Source organism: Panthera onca, chromosome B3 (genome assembly GCF_046562875.1).
Source record: "Panthera onca isolate mPanOnc1 chromosome B3, mPanOnc1 haplotype 2, whole genome shotgun sequence".
NCBI classification, from domain to species: Eukaryota; Metazoa; Chordata; class Mammalia; order Carnivora; family Felidae; genus Panthera; species Panthera onca.
Genome location: NC_138344.1, coordinates 118,349,470 through 118,368,502, shown reverse-complemented (window position 1 = coordinate 118,368,502; position 19,033 = coordinate 118,349,470). Strand labels below are relative to the sequence as shown.

At 40.0% G+C, this 19,033-nt stretch overlaps 1 protein-coding gene across 5 annotated transcripts in view; it reads right to left on the bottom strand.

The window, feature by feature from the left end:
- The window catches only part of ZNF410 (zinc finger protein 410), a 49,963-nt gene that overhangs the window by 7,563 nt on the left and 23,367 nt on the right, over positions 1-19,033 (bottom strand). For 2 of the 5 annotated variants that reach the window (XM_060620223.3, XM_060620224.3), the window contains exons 6-10: positions 10,006-10,156; positions 9,219-9,400; positions 4,763-4,852; positions 1,481-1,606; positions 606-746 (exon numbers count right to left, since the gene is read on the bottom strand). In XM_060620223.3, the coding sequence (XP_060476206.1) occupies positions 606-746; positions 1,481-1,606; positions 4,763-4,852; positions 9,219-9,400; positions 10,006-10,156 (690 nt within the window). Of the gene's footprint in view, positions 1-104; positions 310-605; positions 747-1,480; positions 1,607-4,762; positions 4,853-9,218; positions 9,401-10,005; positions 10,157-19,033 lie in introns of all 5 variants that reach the window. The other 3 variants (XM_060620225.3, XM_060620227.3, XR_009606407.2) reach the window with 2 other exon arrangements.

The following is a 19,033-nucleotide window of genomic DNA, read 5'->3' as shown; positions in this document are numbered from 1 at the left end:
ATTTTGACTTCTCAACTACATTTTAAGGTCCCTGCTTTCTACTTTTATCTTTCCCATGGTGCCAGGCACACAGTAGGCACTGAATAAATGCATGCTGACCTCACCTGTTAAGTTTTTCAGAGAAGAGGGCCTGGCCTGTGTAACTTGGGTGAAATTTCTATACCAGAGAGGAGCAACTGTTTCCTAGAGAGCCCTTTCTTTTCTCCAGAAGATATGGCTTTTGAAGGTATGGAGAAATTGCTTTATATCTCCTCTGTAAAACCTGGTTATGTTCTGTTTAAATGTTTTAAAAGTTAAGTTCTTCCAAAACTGCAATAGGAAAGATAGAAATAGTTGGGCTAGGATGCTAGGATTATGGATAATTTTCTTCTTAAAATTTTTTGTTACTCTTTTGTTACGTCATCTGTTCAACGAAAAAGAATTTTTTTTTTTTAACAGATTCACTTATCCATCCCAGAGACAAAGAATACAAATGCTACTCAATCATACCACAGCTACTCACAAGAAATGAAATTAATTAAAACCTCCATTTTGGAAACAACCCCATTCCTTAGTCCCTAGTTGCAGCCCATTTTCCCCAAATAAAGGAGAGTTGAAAGTCTTACCATCATCAACTCCTAGGATAGAATTGGTATTTGGTAGGTTCAAGGACTCTCCACCAAGGCTGGGCTGGGAATTCATAGGCACCAGGTTTTTACTGGTTACTGAAGCCTCTTCAAGCAAACTACTGCCCATTAATGGCTCAGCTGCACAGAGAATAGGATGTAAGAGACATGCAGCGGTCAAGGCTGTGCCTGGTCCCCATTTCCCTTCGTGGGAAGCTGACTTTTTCTTTCGGAAGTGGAAGCCAACCTGTATCTTGGATGCTACCTAGTTTTGGGAGCAAGAGTAAACCTAGAAGGGAAGGGTGGAGCCTCGTAGATAAATATCCTTGCCTGTGATCAGCAGGTGGAGAATTAAGGTATGAAATGGGATGGATGCGTCCTTGGAAAGGAGTATTTGGAATAAAATAATTGATTAAAATAACACGTGGAAAAAAATAGTAAAAATGAGTTATCAAATTTAAGGGTAAAAAGGGAGTCATGACTGATAAATAAAAAATGTTTAAAACCTTGTCTTACAGAAATCTTTATCACAGTAATACTCAAATGCTGGTTCATGGATCAGCACGAGTTACCACCAAACTCACTAGGGAAACTTAAAAACTACAGATTCTGGGATCTTATTCCCAAATAATCTCATTTATCAGGCTGTATTGTTTTATTTGGGAATGAAGAGTGGACAAGCAATACAAATATGTACATTTTAAAAGCTTATAGATTTTATTGTACAGCTACATTGGAAACCACTAGTCAATCCAGTGAGACCAGGTCTTTCTCCCCAACACAGAATCTGAAAATTTCCAAACAACCAGACATGCCAGTCATTTGGCTTTTTGAAACCAGAAGATATAGCCCTCCACTACACCCTCTCTTCTCACCAGTTTGCTCCTGCTCTTGACTCCCAGCTGCTCCTAGCTGCAAATGATGCTTTCTCATGTGCACATTCCTACTCCCACTCTGAGAGAAGGTCTTCCCACATACTTGACACTGATGGGGCTTCTCTCCTGAAACAGAGACCAGGTTAAGACAGGGTAGCCAAAAAGACAGGGTACATTCCTGACAGCAAGAGAACGGATTCAAGACCAGGACAGAGAAGCCCAGAGAATGTTAAGCTAAACATAAGAGGCTTTTTCCTTCTCCCATTCTCCACCCAGCCTCGGAGGCCCCCAGCCTCCAAACTTTCAGTACACCAGAGAAGGCAGGAAGAGTTCACCAGGAGAGCTTGGCACGCTCACTGCTCCCAGCCCCTATCCTTCCCACACCCACTGTACTGCTGCCTTCACAACCTCTGGTATCAGGTCATGGCGGCCACGTAGAATACTTCCTTCCCTTTCCAGATACAGTCTTCCATGGACCTCCAGAACACGTACCATCCTCAAGGATCCCAACCCTGCATTTATAATACCCCCTTATTCCACTTCCCGCCACCACTCTCACAGTCTTCTGTGTTTACACCGATGGCTCGTCCACATGGCGATCTGAACTACCCTCTGTGTCCTCGAGTCCAAAACTCTCAGTCGGCCTTCCACCTACTCAGACAATCACACTTAGAGCTAGGGTCAGAAACACATGCCTACAAGGGACTAGCCTGTGACAAAAGTAAGTGAAATGGCCAGAAAACTTCCAGAAATGGCAAATCTATAGAGACATAAAGCTAACCAGTGGTTGCCTGTATCTGGGGGCAGAAGCAGGAACTGACAACGAGGGAGGCAAAAAGAAACTTTCTGGTGTGACAGAAGTGTTCTAAAACTGGATTGTAGTGATGACTGTATAATTCTATATATTTTCTAGAAATCACTGATCTGTATGCTTATAATGGATGGATTTCAAGGTACATGCATTACACATCAAAAAAGCTGTTGATGGAGCACCTGGCTAGCTCAGTGGAGCGTGAGACTCTTGATCTCAGGATTGTGAGTTCAAGCCCCATGATGGGTGTAGAGATTACTTAAAAATAAAGTCTTAAGCTCTCCCAGGACAGCAAAAGAGTAGGTCTGGGGAGCCACCCCTGGAGCCAGAGCTGTCGTGTCCCCCTCCTCTTTTAATTTCCCGTTGCCAACAATAAAGGCCTTTCCTACCGTAACAAAAAACAAAACACACACACACAAAAAAAAAAATTTTAAAAAATAAAGTCTTAAAAAAAAGCTGTTAAAAAAGAACGAAAATGGATTGACATACAGTGACTATACAGAAACCCATGAATTCAAACTAATACTAATGAGAAAGAAAGGCAATTATCTGACACTACTAGAAGAAACAAGAGCACCAATTTCTTATTTTGAAAACTCATAATCAAAAGAAATTAAAAGAAAAAGATGACATATTTATTCTCCATTCCTGTACAGATTACCAAATAGCCCTACTGCATAGAGAAGAGACCTATCATACACAGAATTCCAGCTGATGTGAACAAAATAACAGAATTAGAAACCTACCACTTTAATATCCTAATGAAATAACCAATTCAGGCATCATTCAGAGATGAAACCATAAAGCAAAAGGTTGCTGGGGAAATTTACAGTGTGAATATCACAGTGTTACCACCTGAACCTACTGATGAATTCTGTAACCAAGCACTATGTGCCTCCTGATGTGATAAATAATGAAACACATACGACCATCTATAACATATCCATGCTAAATCTTTGAACCTTTGAGGTTTTTAGGGCTTACTTCCTTTTACAGGAAATCTAGGGGAACAAGTTAAATGACATAAAAGGAAGCAAACCAACAAATCCAGAATATGGGACATTCTATAAAACCCAACTAGGGGGCTGGGAGGGAGGGGAGGGTGGGTGATGGGTATTGAGGAGGGCACCTTTTGGGATGAGCACTGGGTGTTGTATGGAAACCAATTTGACAATAAATTTCATATATTGAAAATAAATAAATTAATTAATTAATTAAAAAAAAAAAAACCCAACTAACTCCATTATGCAGTAAGTCTATGACATGAAAGAAAAAAAGTGAGTACAGATGGATTTAGAGAAGACTTACTCAGTACAATAATTAAACCTTGTTGGATCGTGATTTAAACAAACCCACTTTAAAAGACACTTTTGAGAAAAGTGAAGAAAAACTAAACACGGACTGGGTATGAGATAAAACTAAGAAATTGTTAGTCCAGAAAGGTATGATAATAGTATTGTTGTTTATATAAGAAAACATCTTTATTTACTCTTATGTATGTTTGAAATAATTTTATGTAATAAAATTAAGTAAAATAAAATAAAAACACTCTATAAGCCAAGCAAAACCTACGCAGAAGTCTACATCTAAGCCACAGGTTATCATTTGCCACCTCTGCTTAGAACTTGTCATCATATAAAAAACTGCTCCGTTCCTACAAGCTCAGCTCTGAAATTCATGTCCCTGATTGATTACACCTTTCCAACTCCCTCATTCCCACTGAACTGCTTCACTGCCCTCATCGTAAACAACTTCCAGTTCCTTCTCTCCACTCCTCCTGTTCTGGCTTCCCTATACTTCCTGTGGCTAACGATTTGAATAATTACTTGATTCTGTTCTAGAATCTCTCTCCACTTTGAGTTCACTTCTGCCTTGGCAAGTCTCTGCTTTGAATGACCTCCATGGTCCATACCTGATATAATTTATAAAGCACCCAGCACAGTGCCAAATAAATTTGCAAATAAATCTCCTCAGAAAAGCTCTGAATTAGAAAGCAATTCAGTCAATGGCTAAGCTGAAAATAAGAAAAATCGGTTTTTTTCCCCTTTGATTATACAACCCTTTGAATTCAATCATTAAGAGCCTTGATTTTTAATTTTGTCATGAGAAGAAGCGAACTTTATGTTGAACAGTTTGTTACTTTCTAGATTTCTTTTTTTTTTTTTAAGTTTATTTATTTATTGTTGAGTATGGCCATGCACATGTGCATGTGTGGGAGCAGGGGAGGGACACGCAGAGAGAGGGAGAGAATCCCAAGCAGGCTCCACGTGCTCAGCACATGAAGCCTGAAGCAAGGCTCAATCTCAGAAACCATGAGATCATGACCTGAGCTGAAATCAAGAGTCAGAGCTTAATTGACTGAGCAACCCAGGCGCCCCCTCTAGATTTCTTTATACCATCCCCCTCCCACACATTTACACTTTTGGTTCTCCACCTTCCCTGAAATCTATGAATGGCCAGAGTTCTAGTACCTGAGTGAACCACCAAATGTTTTCGGAGGCTAGAATACTCAGCAAAGGAACGGCCACATCCTTGGGCTTCACAAAGGAAAGGCTTCTCTCCTAGAGACAGAAAATAAGGTAAAGACTCAGTCTTCTGATGAATTGACTATCTATTACTCTTTTCCCATTCATCTTACTCTGTTTCCAATGACTTGCTCTGATTTCTTGAATTCATGCTATATAATTTCAATTGGGCCATTCAGCAAGTGTCATCTCTCAGTGATCTCCTAGTGGACAGCCACCATATAGTCCTGCCCTCTTCTTTAGAGTGGCTACCTCTGAGCATCATACTTCTTTCTCCCACCTGGCTCAAGGGCTGACCCCAAGCTACAATGACCTACCTTCTTCAGTAATCCCATCCCTTTTGAGGGTATCAAGATCAACACCATATATGCTATCAGGATTTTTACTTTCAATCAATTCTCTTTATGATTCAGTTTCTAAATCCACTAAAAAGTAGAGATTTCTACAAGTTACAAAATAGGTATTACATAGTCCTCTTCTATAAAGCAAACAAAAACAGGTGTTCAGTCAGAAGTATAAAGAAAAACCTGTAACAATATGCTAAAGGTAGTTATATCCTGACAGTGGTATTATGGATGGTTTGCTTTCTTCTTTGTGCTTTTCTGGAAGTTTCATTGTTTACAGTATTACTTCGTTATTTTAAAAATCAAAGATGCATGGTAAAAACTAATTAAGGTCTGTAGACTGAAAGTACTATTAACTTTCTGGTTTTGATATTGTACTGTGGCTACATAAGATGTCACATTTTGGGGAAACTGGGTGAAGCACACAACAAAACCCTTTGCACTATTTTTTTGTTTAATTTTTTTAATGTTTCTTTATTTTTGAGAAAGAGAGAGACAGACAGAGCATGAGTGGGGTAGGAGCAGAGAGAGAGAGACACACACACGCACACACACACAGAATCCGAAGCAGGCTCCAGGCTCTGAGAGGTGAGCACAGAACCCAAAGTGAGGCTTGAACCCATGAACCGTGAGATCATGACCTGAGTCGAAGTCAGACGCTTAACCGACTGAGCCACCCAGGCACCCCTCTTTGTACTATTTTCACAACTACTCGTGAGTCTATAATTATTTCAAAATAAGAAGTGGAAAAAAAAAAATCAGAGATGCAGTTCTTATCTGAAGGTCACAGACTAGTATGAGAGAGAGAAATGTATTCATAAATAACTTTAATGTAAGTTTCTGTACAAAAAAGTACTGTAAGTATTTAGAAAAGAGAGGAATTCTAATTGTGGTAATTTTTTTTTTTTTAAAGAAGCTGAATTTAAGCTGATCTTAAAAGATGACAAGGAAGGAAGGGAATTTCAGGCACAAAGAACAGTGTGAGCACAGCCTTGAAACCAAGAGTGCCCAGGACAAGTTCAGAAAATAGCAAGTGTAAAATAAGAAGTATACCTATTGGTCTCTGCCTCTGGTTCCTGACACAGAGCTCCTAAATCCCTCGGAATTTCCTAGGTGATAGTAGTGTCTCTTATTCTAGTGAGGTAACTCTTGGGTGGGCTCCTAGATAAGGGCTGCTCTCCAGAAAGACCAAGCCATAATTAGAAGCTTGGGATTTTCAGCCCCATCCCCTACTCTCCAGAGAGGGAAGAGGGGCTGGACATGGAAATTAATAACTGATGATGCCCACATGGAGAAGCCTCTATAAAATTCCCGAAGTACAGGGTCCGGAAGCTTTCTGGTTGGTGAACACAACTACACGCCAGAAGGGTAGCACACTCCAACTCCATGCGGGCAGAAATCCCTGTACTTCAGACCTTTCCAGATCTCGCCCTATATATCTCTTTGTCTGGCTATTCACGTGTATCCTTTAGCATATCCTTTATTATACAATAAACTAGTAGATGTAAATAAGTGTTTCCCTGAGTTCTATGAGATGTTCTCACAAATAACTGAATCCAAAGGAGGATCATGGGAACTTCTGATTTGTAGCCTGGTCAGACAGAAGTTGTGAGCAACGTGGGAACCTACTACTTGCAACTGCCATCTGAAGCAGTGTGGGAACAATCTTGTGGGACTGAGCCCTTGATCTGTGGGATCTGATGCTATCTGCAGGTAGACAGTGTTAGAATTAAGTTAAATTGTAGGACACCCAGCTGGTGTTGCAGAGAATTGTTTGGTATGGGAAAAATCCTCACACATTTGGTGTCAGAAGTGTTGTCAGTGTGGCAGCAGTGTGAGAGTAAAGGAGAAACCCAGGAAGAGCGAGTTTCCCTACGAGGCAACTAAAGCTGACACGGTGACAACAGGGGAGCTGGGCATGGAAGGGGGGACAACACTGCTCTAGATTATACTGTTCTTTCAGACTGTACCACAGTTTAATGTTTGTGACTTTCCAGTGAGTGGTCTATAACTTTTCTGAAAACATGTTTATATACTCACACCTACCCCAAAACGCTAGGCACTCAAAAGTTGCCAAATAAATGAATAATATACTTGTTATTACAGCTTTAGAACAAGACTCATCAGAATCTAGTGGCATGAATCACTGCATCAAGCTGGCTTAGGTGAGATGGCCTTCGCATTTGGAAACTGAGAGGATGGTGATTTTTGCTGAAAGGAAAAGACACAGGAGAAGAGGATGGTCAAGAGGCAATGCTGCGTAATGATGAAGAGCATGAGTCCATTAATGTTGAGTTCAAATCTTGACACCACCACTTATTAGTACAGGGAAGATAGCTGACCTCTCGGAGAAGCAGCTTTTTCTCTATAAAATTAACACAATACAATCTCGAAAGATTATTTTGAGAACTGAGACACTACAAGTTAAGTATCTTCAGCATAGTGTCTGGCACATAGTCAGCCCTCATGGTAAGCCACTGAAATTGGTAGCTTTAATTACTATCGTTACTACTAATAAAGACCAAAACTGTGGCTCAGTTTTGACATTTGAGATAATGTGAATTATCAGCATTTGAAATCAAAATCCTTGTAAGAGCTCTGGAGTCAGATCAGAATTCAAATCTCAACCCTGCCTTTTCCTAGCTGTGTAATGTTGGGCAAGTTATTTAACTCTAATCTCCCGTTTCTTCATCAACAAATACAGTATCTCATGCATAAAGTATCCTTGAGAATTAAATGGGATAATGTATATGTGCCGGACCCATATTGTGTCAATAAATGCTAACTTTTATTATTATATTAATTATGGCAACTCAGATCTGTGAGGCATCCAGGGAGAAATGATCGCATTGAGCCCTGAGACTACAACGAGAGAGCACACTGAGTGAAATGGGAGAAACATGAAATTCTGAAAATGATGAACAATTAGAGGAGATTAACAAGGGAGAGCTAGAAAGAGCTAGAATGAAGAGAGAAAATAAGGTCATGCCCCAAAGTAAAAGGAAGCATTTTAAGATGTTCAGTTTTATCAAATCTACAAACATAAGGAGCAGCACGAAGATGAATGGGTTAATGAATTCAAAAATCAAGTACGGTGAACTCTATCTACTTCTTCCCTAATCTATTCAGCTAGATGTTTTTCTTGTTCTTTTATTCAAACTGCTTCTTGGAGCAAGTATAGTTTACTCTCTCAAGAAAGAGCTGAGAACACAGCTATTCTGCCCTAAAACATATCCAGTGGTAATGGCACTCTAGCAGGAATCATAGGGACATACCTGGAACAAGTTTCACTTTTTAATGCCCTTTAATTGTATTTGCTATTGTTTTAGCAATGCAAGAATAAAGAAGAGACAAAGAAAGTGGCAAGAGAGGGGGAAGAACAGTTACACATCCTCAGAGATCAGTCTTGGTTCAGTGATTAAACTCTGACAAGAGACTTAGCACATTTTAGGCTTGGAAAGTCGCCCTTAAACTCTCAGAATGAGAGTCAAGGTATTTTTATCGTGGTCCTTTGGTATTAACATGCCATTGGACCCAAATCAAGTCACTCTTCCATTTTGCTTCTCATGTTGTGAGGCTTTAACGAGAAAGCAAACTCCTCAAAGTCAGGGGTTAAAATTAGCTTTTGTATTTCCCCCCAGCTTACCCCATTTGGTGGCTAGAAGAGGCTCTGTATGGTTTGTATAATTCAATAAATATTACTGACCAAAATTACAACCAAGTAATATTTGAAGAAATTTAGCAATACTAATTTTGTCCATATCTCATCATATCATTGTTATCAGAGAAGGTCTTATATGCCTTCCTACACTTTAAGCTCCTAGAGGCAGAAATTAACACTGTCCATTCCTCACACACAGGTGAAAATTCAATCAATGTGACTGAATTAATTGAAAAGTGCCACGAAGCATGTGAAAAAAAGAAATTCCACTTTTCGAGTTCTAGCAACAACCCTAGACCTTCATTTCTATTTCCACCTCAGAGCCTTTCTAAGGATAGGCAAGCAAACCCTGAGCCAAGTGGGAGATTGCCTGCAGGAATGTTGGGGTTGCACACACCTGTATGGATGCGCAAGTGGTTCTTCAGATTTCCAGCTGTAGTGAACTGCTTACCACAGCTAGACTCGGGGCACATAAAGGGCTTCTCCCCATTATGAGTCCTCATATGCACCTTCAGCCTCTGCAACACATAAAAGCTTTTCCCACAACCTTCCGCCGGACAGATGAAAGAGCGGTCATTTCTGCAACAACAAAACAAAACAAAAACAAACCAACGAAAACAAATCACATAAGCACCAATACCTGAAAATGCTCTTTGCTAGAAAGGGCAAGTCACAGATCCTGTTGCCTCTCAAAGCAGACAGTAACTCCCAAACCTAGGTATGTCAGAATCACCTGATGTCTGCTAAAACTACAGATGCCCAGGACTGCCTTCCCCTTTTTTTTTTTTTTTTAAAGTAATCTTACGCCCGATGTGGGTCTTAAACTTACAACCCCAAGATCAAGAGCTGCGTGCTCTACCTACTAAGCCAGCCAGGCGCCCACACCGTACTTGTTGAATGCTGATTTTCACAGGTTTGAGAGTAGGGCCCACACTTACTTTTCTTTTTTAAGTTTCCCAAAAAATTATGTTTTATGTTTTGGCACATTTAGGTGCCAAATGTCTTACTAAATATCTGTAAAGAATGAGGTAAATGAGACAATGCAATCTTTCTATTAAAGAACAAAAGACATCTTAATCACAAGTAAACTGGAGCCCCTGCTTTCCTTTGTCAATTGAGGGACAAGCTCCTCCAGAAGCATCACCGTTCTTGACCTCTAAGCATGGAACCTCAGATATGCTCACCGATGAGTTTTGAGATGGTACTTGAAGTGAGCTGGCCACACAAATGTCCGGTCACAGCCTTCAACTGTACATTTGAGTTTCTTTTCCACTTGAGGAAGGGGCCCAGAATCTTTGGGCTGCCCATCTCCAGAACCAAGGTGGACATTCTCTCCTGTAACAGAGTCACATATTTGTAATCTAGAGAAGGAACCTGTTGAGGTACTTTGGTTCAAACCATAAAGCTCCTATATTTTACTCCTAATGATCAGCAGGCAGATATCTATCTTCAGCTTCCTTAGCTCTCTATATATCCATTTAACAACAGAAGTGAGTGAGCAATTTGTTCCTAACCCTTTAATCCAGAGAATTATCAAAAGCCATCACGCTTTGTTTCACAAGACTAGGCCTCTCTGGCAAATGTCCACATGGTTTCGTATCAAAATAGGAGAGTTAAACCTATTTCGTATTACACAAATTGGCAGGGTAGCAGATACATCAATACCCAGAGTGGGGTGCTAAAGATGACTTCAAGTTCTAGGTATTACAAAGCTTGTATTTATTTTAGGAGGAGCAGCCATTCTGGCTTAGTTGTGGACTTAAGGTTGTGGTTTCTTTTGTAAATGATCATTCTTAGATTTCTATCTTCTGAGGTCAATTTGGCTGTTTCTATCATTGTAGAGAATTAGAATAACCTTCCAATTTCCTGTGCTACCTCTTTTTAGTTATAAAACTAAAGAATGCAAGAATTTAAGAATGCAAGAACTCAGCTGATTTTAAAATTTCTAAACACATTTTAAAAAGCTAGAGGTAACATCTACTGAAGTTTTTTGTTCAATAGAATAAAAGGAGGAGGGGAAAGGAGCACGTAGGGAGGTTCCTCCCTTAAATTTAAAGAAAATCAGTTAATTAAAAATTTATATAAATCCCAGATTCACAGGTGGTACTCCTTTTCTTTCATTTTCTTCAAGCATATGGAGTTTATTTTTCTACTATACATACCTCGGGAATAAGATTTATATTTCCAAATTTCCCTCTCAAAAGCCAAGAATAGGGATAATAAATGTTGTACCCATCATACTCCCTGGAACCTGACAACTGATCAGTTTCCATCCCGTCTATTAATCTTATTCTCTTCCTGTCCTACATTCCCTTTGCTCTACACTTCAACTAAGATGGCTTTTGCTAGTTAATATTAACTTTTTCTTTCTTAATGTTGTCCCACAGTTTTTTAATTTAATTGAAAAATACCTGCACGTAGGTAAATTTTTAAGATTTCCTGCAACAGGAAATTTCCCACCAACTCCAGAGCTCCAGGCAATTAATGTCTAATGAAAGGTCTGTAGAAATCCCATGCTAATATAGAAATTTAAACCAGTGACATTTGGGGCTTTGTGCATTCAATGTTATAGACACAATGAGAACACTGATATAATCATGAAATTTAAAAATTGCTCAGAAAATAGTGAGTTGCCTTGTATTTGAGTCCTCACAAAACCACTCCCTTAAAAACACTAAAGCACTGTTTGCAGAAGACGGATAAGCTTAAAAGGATCTCAGCCAATGATAGTTTTGGATATTTATTTATTTATGTATTTATTTATGTATCTATTTATTTTAGTTTTGGATAGAGATCCTCTGATGAACGGTTCCCCCCACTAAAAAAGAGAAAGACAAGGAAATTCAACACCTCATACTGAGCATGTCAGATAACACTGTAAACATTTTAAAGATCCCACAGTTATGTGAGAAAGGCCTCTACATTTGGGATAACATTTCCAGTGACAGTATCATATATAGCATGGTTCAATAAATTTTTTCTGTAAAGGGCTAGACACTAAATATCTTCGGCTTTGAGGACCATATGGTCTCTGTCACAACTACTTAACTTTGCCACTGTAGCAGCCATAGACAATTTGAATGTATGCCTGTGTTCCAACAAAACTTTATTTACACAACAGTTGGTTATTTGGCCCTTTACTAACCCCTGATATACTGCATCATATACAAAATGTAAATATTTCTGTATTTCAGTCAACTTAGATGGAAGTGAAGATGTGCTCTAAAAAACTGCTACAGGACTCTCAAAGTGGCTTTAATAACAACAAAGATATTTATCTTACAAATCCATTTAAATACTGAATAAAATCATTTCATTATATGTTAGTGGGTAAAAAGCAATATTAAATTAATATATTTCATGATTTAAAATGCACGTGTACAGGCACCTGGGTGGCTCAGTCGGTTAAACATCAGACTCTTGGTTTCAGCTCAGATCATGATCTCATGGTTTCGTGACTTCGAGCCCCATGCAGGGCTGGCTCTGTGCCGACAGCACAGAGCTTCCTTGGGATTCTCTCTCTCTCCCTCTCTCCACCCCTCCCCCACTCACGCTGTCACTGTCTCACAAAATAAATTTTTAAAAAATGTTAAATGTGTTTGTAATCAAAACAATAAAAATTTCAGGTTGGAGTTAAGATGGCAGAGAAGTAGGGGGACTGGGATTTCCCTCATGCCTCAAACACAGCTGTCCTGAGGTCAGAACACTTAGAACAGAATACAGAGTGCAGAATAACAGAAAAATCTCTACAGATGGACAGAGACAGCTTGGTGGGACAGAGGTGTGTGTTTGTGAATTGAGAAAGATAAAATGGTGGGCAGCATAGGCATGGAGGGGAGGAGACCCCTTCTGTGGAGAGACAAAAGGAAGAGAAAGAGAGGCGAAGGAAGCATAGTATTGTGTTTGGACAAAAGAAAAACCTCTCGAGAGCATGAATGGGGAACAAGAAATAAAGGAGTTTCTACTTTGCCGTTTCTACTTTGCAAACGGCCTTAGAAGTGAAGATCAGAGTTTTCAGGGGTACATGACTTTCCAGGCACTGGCCTGGACATGTCCCTGTGTGCACAAGTCTGGGGGGAAAGGGGAGCCCAGCCCTGGGGCACAGTAGCGACCTCAGGGAGCACTGGGAGAGAACAGTCCCTTCCCTCGAGTACTGTGGGAAGAGGGTTTATTGCCCCCCCAAGGACAAAAGATCCTGCAGGCACCTGCCAGCCAGAGGCCCTGTGTCGGCTGAGCGGAGTGGTGCTACCTCAGAACCAGGTCTGCATGAAGCGGGACCCTTTAAAACAGTGGGTTCTGAATGCCAGCCGAGCACCCAGGAGGCATGGGAGACTGTGGAACAGGACAAGCCGCCCACGGCGCTATTCTGTGAGGGCTCCTGAACAGTGTGGTTTGAGACACCCGGTCTGGGGAGGACAGACCGGGGTGTCGCCGTTTTTCTCCCCATCACCAACACAGTGGGGCTTCAGGGAACAGGAGAGCAGCCTGCAGTGGAGGCCACTGGCTTACACCAAACCCTGCCCCTCCGTGCCTGGCAACTGCTTATCTACCAAAGTGGAACTGACACTGACCAAACCAGACGGCCTCTCCTGCAGACCAGCACAGCCACCTGTTCCAGGCCCCAACAGACAACTGGACTGTGGTTTTGTATGTCAGTCTGTTATTGTTTTCTTTTCTTTCCTTCTCTTTTTCCTTCTTTTTCTTTCTACCCTCTTCTTTTTTTTTCTTCCCCTTTTGAAATCAGGCTCACAGTTTCTGATTTGATTTCTGATCGATCTTCATATATATATATATATATATATATATATATATATATACACACACACACATATATATATATATGTATATATATATAATCTTTTTTTCTTTCTTTTTTTCTTTCTCTCTTCTTTATTTTCCTCTCTCTCTCTCTCTCTGGATTAAGCCTTACAGTTTCTTTGATTCTCTGCCTGTTTTTTTTTCACCCCTTCCATTTCTCTCTTTGTATGGAATAAGGTTCCCTCCCTCCCTCCCCCACTTTCCTCTTTTCCAAGGTTACTTCAACAAACGCATCAAAGCACACCTGGTGGAAGGTCCAAACAATCCACCACTATGAGCAGTGGGATAGAGCAGCCAAATACTCAACAACAGAGTACACACAACACACTCCAGACAGTTCCTGAAGTGCCAGGCCCTGGACAGTGTACGACCCCTTTTTAATATAGCACTCACAGGTGTGGGACACATAACAAAAGCTATTAAAACACATAAAAGGCAGAAACCTTGTCATAATGATGAAATGGAAGAATTCTCCTCAAAAGAAATTCCAGGAAGAAATGATAGCCAGAGAATTTCTCAAAACAGATATAAATAATATATCTGAACAAGAATTCAGAATAACACTCATAGGACTAATAACTGGGCTTGAAAAGAGCACAGAAGACAGCAGAGAATCTATTGCTACAGAGATCAAAGACCTAAGAAATAGTCTTGATGAATAAAGAAATGCTATAAATGAGATGCAAAATAAACTAGATGCAGTGACAGCAAGGATGGAAGAAGCAGAGGAGAGAATAGGTGAAATGGAAGATAAAATTATGGAAAATGGTGAAGCTGAAAAAAAAGACAGAAAGAAAATTACTAGACCATAAGGGGAGAATTCGAGTCCTAAGTGATTCAATGGAATGAAATAATATCCATATCACAGGAGTTCCAGAAGAAGATAGAGAGAAAGGGGCAGAAGGTTTATCTGAACAAATTATAGCTGACAACTCCCCTAACCTGGGGAAGGAAACAGATATCCAAGTCCAAGAGGCACAGAGAACTCCCTTCAAAAAAAAAAAAAAAAAAAAAATCAAAATCAGCATCACGACATATCATAGTGAAACTGGCAAAATACAAAGATAAAGAGAGAATTCTGAAAACAGCCAGGGACAAACAGATCTCAAACTACAAGGGTAGACACATAAGTGTAGTAGACCTGTCCACTGAAACTTGGCAGGCCAGAAGGGAGTGGCAGGAAATATTCACTGTGCTGAATAGGAAAAATATGCAGCCAAGAATCCTTTATCCAGCAAGGCTGTCACTCAGAACAGACAGAGAGATAAAGGCTTTTCCAGACAAACAAAAAGAAAGCAGTTCATGACCACTAAGCTAGCCCTGCAGGAGATCCTAAGGGGGACTCTGAGTAAAAAGCAGCAAAGACTATAAAGGACCACAGATGTCACCACAAACATGAAACCTACAAAGAACACAATGGCACTAAATCTATATCTTTCAATAATAACTCTGAATGTAAATGGACTAAATGCCCCAATCAAAAGACATAGGGTATCAGAACAGATAGAAAAACAAGATCCATCTATATGCTGCCTATAAGAAACTCATTTTAGACTTGAGGACACCTTCAGATTGAAAGTGAGGGGATGGAGAACCATCTATCATGCTACTGGAGGTCAAAAGAAAGCTGGAGTAGCCACACTTATATCAGACAAACTAGATTTAAAAAAAAATTTTTTAATGTGTATTTATTTTTGAGACAGAGACAGAGTGCAAGTGGGGGAGAGGCAGAGAGAGAGGGAGACACAGAATCTGAAACAGGCTCCAGGCTCTGAGCTGTCATCACTGAGCCTGATGTGAGGCTCAAACCCACGAACTGTGAGATCATGACATGAGCCAAAGTCGGACGCTTAACCAACTGAGCCACCCAGGTGCTCCCAGACAAACTAGATTTTAAAACAAAGGTGTAACAAGAGACAAAGAAGGGCATTATAGCATAATTAAAGGATCCATCCATCAAGAAGAGCTAACAATTATAAATGTTCATGCCCTCAATGTGGAAGCACCCAAAATATAAATCAATTAATCACAAACATAAACACATGTACAGATAATAATACTGTAATTATAGGGGACTTTAATACTCCACTCAGATAATCTAGGCAGAAATCAGTAAGGAAACAACAGCTCTGAATGACACACTGGACCAGATGGACTTAACAGATGTATTCAGAACTTTTCATCCTAAAGCACCAGAATACACATTCTTCTCAAGTGCACATGTAACATTCTCCAAAATAGATCACATACTGGGTCACAAAACAGCCCTCAACAAATATAAAAGAATTGAGATCATACCATGCATATTTTCAGATCACAATGCTATGAAACTTGAAATCAACCACAAGAAAAAAAATCTGGAAAGTCCCCAAATACATAAAGGTTTAAAGAACATCCTACTAGGGGCACCTGGGTGGCTCAATTAGTTGAGTGTCCGACTTCAGCTCTGGTCATGATCTCACAGTCCATGAGTTCCAGCCCCGCGTCAGGCTCTGTGCTGTCAGTTCGGAGCCTGGAGCTGGCTTCGGATTCTGTGTCTCACTCTCTCTCTGCCCCTCCCCCACTCACATTCTGTCTCTATCAAAAAATGAATAAACATTAAAAAAAAAAATTTAAGAACATCCTACTAAAGAATGAACGCATCAACTGGGAAGTTAAAGAAGAAATTAAAAAATATATGGAAGCAAATGGAAATGAAAACATGATAGTCCAAACCCTTTGGGATGCAGCAATGGCAGTTCTAAAAGAAAAATACATTGTAATTCAGGCCTATCTCAAGAAGCAAGAAAGGTCCCAAGTACGTAACCTAACCTCACACCTAAGAAGCTAGAAAGACAACAGCAAAGAAAGCCCAAAGCCAGCCGAAAAAGAGAAATAATAAAGATTAGAGCAGAAATAAATATAGAATCCAAAAAGCGGTAGAACAGATCAATGAATCTAAGAGCTGGTTCTTTGAAAGAATAAACAAAATTGATAAACCCCTAGCCAGACTTCTGAAAAAGAAGAGAGGACCCAAATAGAATAAGATCAGGAATGAAAGAGGAGAGATCACAATCAACACCACAGAAATACAAATAATTATTAGAGAATACTATAAAAAATTACATGCCAACAAACTGGGCAATCTGGAAGAAAGGGACAAATTCTTACACACCCACACACCACCAAACTCAAAGGAGAAGAAATAGAAAATTTGAACAGACCCATAACCAGTGAAAAAATTATCAAAAATCTCCCAACACATAAGAGTCCTGGGCCAGAGGGCTTCTCAGGGGAATTCTACCAGACATTTAAAGCAGGTTAAGGTGTGCCTGGACGGCTCGGTTGGTTAAGCGTCCAACTTCAGCTCAGGTCATGATCTTGTGGTTCGTGAATTCGAGCCCCACGTTGGGCTCTGTGCTGACAGCTCAGAGCCTGGACCCTGCTTCCAATTCTGTGTCTCCCTCTCTCTCTGCCTCTCCCTGCGCATGCTCTGTCTCTGTCTCAAAAATAAATAAACAATGGGGCGCCTGGGTGGCTCAGTCTGTTAAGCGGCTGACTTCGGCTCAGGTCATGATCTCGCGGTCCGTGAGTTCGAGCCCCGCGTCGGGCTCTGTGCTGACAGCTCAGAGCCTGGAGCCTGTTTCGGATTCTGTGTCTCCCTCTCTCTCTGACCCTCCCCCGTTCATGCTCTGTCTCTCTCTGTCTCAAAAATAAATAAACGTTAAAAAAAAAATTTTTTTTTAAATAAATAAACATTTTTAAAAAATAATAAATTAAAAAAATAAAGCAGAGTTAATACCTATTCTTCTCAAGCTGTTCAAAAAGATAGAAATGGAAGAAAAGCTTCCAGACTCCTTCCATGAAGCCAGCATTACCTTGATTCCCAAACCTGACAAAGACGCCACTAAAAAGGAGAATTACAGGCCTATATTCCTGATGAACATGGATGCAAAAGTTCTCAACAAGATACTAGCAAATTGAATTCAACAGTATATTAAAAGAATTATTGGGGCGCCTGGGTGGCTCAGTCGGTTGGGCGTCCGACTTCGGCTCAGGTCATGATCTCACAGTCCGTGAGTTCGAGCCCCGCGTCAGGCTCTGTGCTGACAGCTCAGAGCCTGGAGCCCGTTTCACATTCTGTGTCTCCCTCTCTCTCTGCCCCTCCCCTGTTCATGCTCTGTCTCTCTCTGTCTCAAAAATAAATAAATGTTAATAAAAAAAAAAAAATTTTTAAAAAAAAAAGAATTATTCACCATGATCAAGTGGGATTCATTCCTGGCTGGTTCAATATTCACAGATCAATCAATGCGATACATCACATTAATAGAAGAAAGGATAAGAACCGTATGATCCTGTCAACAGATGAAGAAAAAGCATTTGGCAAAATACAGCATCGTTTCTTAATAAAAAACCCTCAAGAAAGTCAGGACAGAAGGAACATACCTTAACATCATAAAGGCCATATACGAAAGGCCCACAGATAATATCATCCTTACTGGGGAAAAACTTAGAGCTTTCTCCCTGGTATCAGGAACATGACAGGGATGTCCACTCTCAACACTGTTGTTTAACATAGTGTTAGAAGTCCTAGCCTCAACAATCAGACAACAAAACAAAATAAAAGGCATCTAAATTGGCAAAGAAGACGTCAAACTTTCGCTTTTTGCAGATGACATGATACTCTACGTGGCAAACCGGAAACACTCCACCAAAAGTCTGCTAGAACTGATACATGAATTCAGCAAAGTCACAGAATATAAAATCAATGTACAGAAATCAGTTGCATTTCTATACAATAATAAAGCAACAGAAAGAGAGGTCAAGGAAACATTCCCACTTATAACTGCATCAAGAACCACAACATACCTAGAAATAAACCTAACCAAAGAGGTAAAATATCTGTACGCTGAAAACTATAGAAAGCTGAAGAAACTGACGATGACACACAGAAATGGAAAAACATCCCATGCTCATGGAATGGAAGAACAAATATTGTTAAAATGTCAATACTATCCAAAGCAATCTACACGTTCAATGTAATCCCAATCAAAAGAGCACCAGCATTCTTCATAGAGCTAGAACAAACAATCCTAAAATTTGTATGGAACCAGAAAAGACCCCAAATAATCAAAGTAATGTTAAAGAAGAAAATCAAAGCTAGAGGCATCACAATACCAGACTTTAGCCTGTATTACACAGCTGTAATCATCAAGACAGTATGGTATTGGCATAAAAACAGACACAAAGACCAGTGGAATAGACTAGAGAACCCATAAATGGATCCACAAATATATGGCCAACTAGTCTTCAACAAAGCAGGAAAGAGTATCCAATGGAAAAAAGACCGTCTCTTTAGCAAATGGTGCTGGGAGAACTGGACAGCAACATGTAGAAGAATGAAAACGGACCACT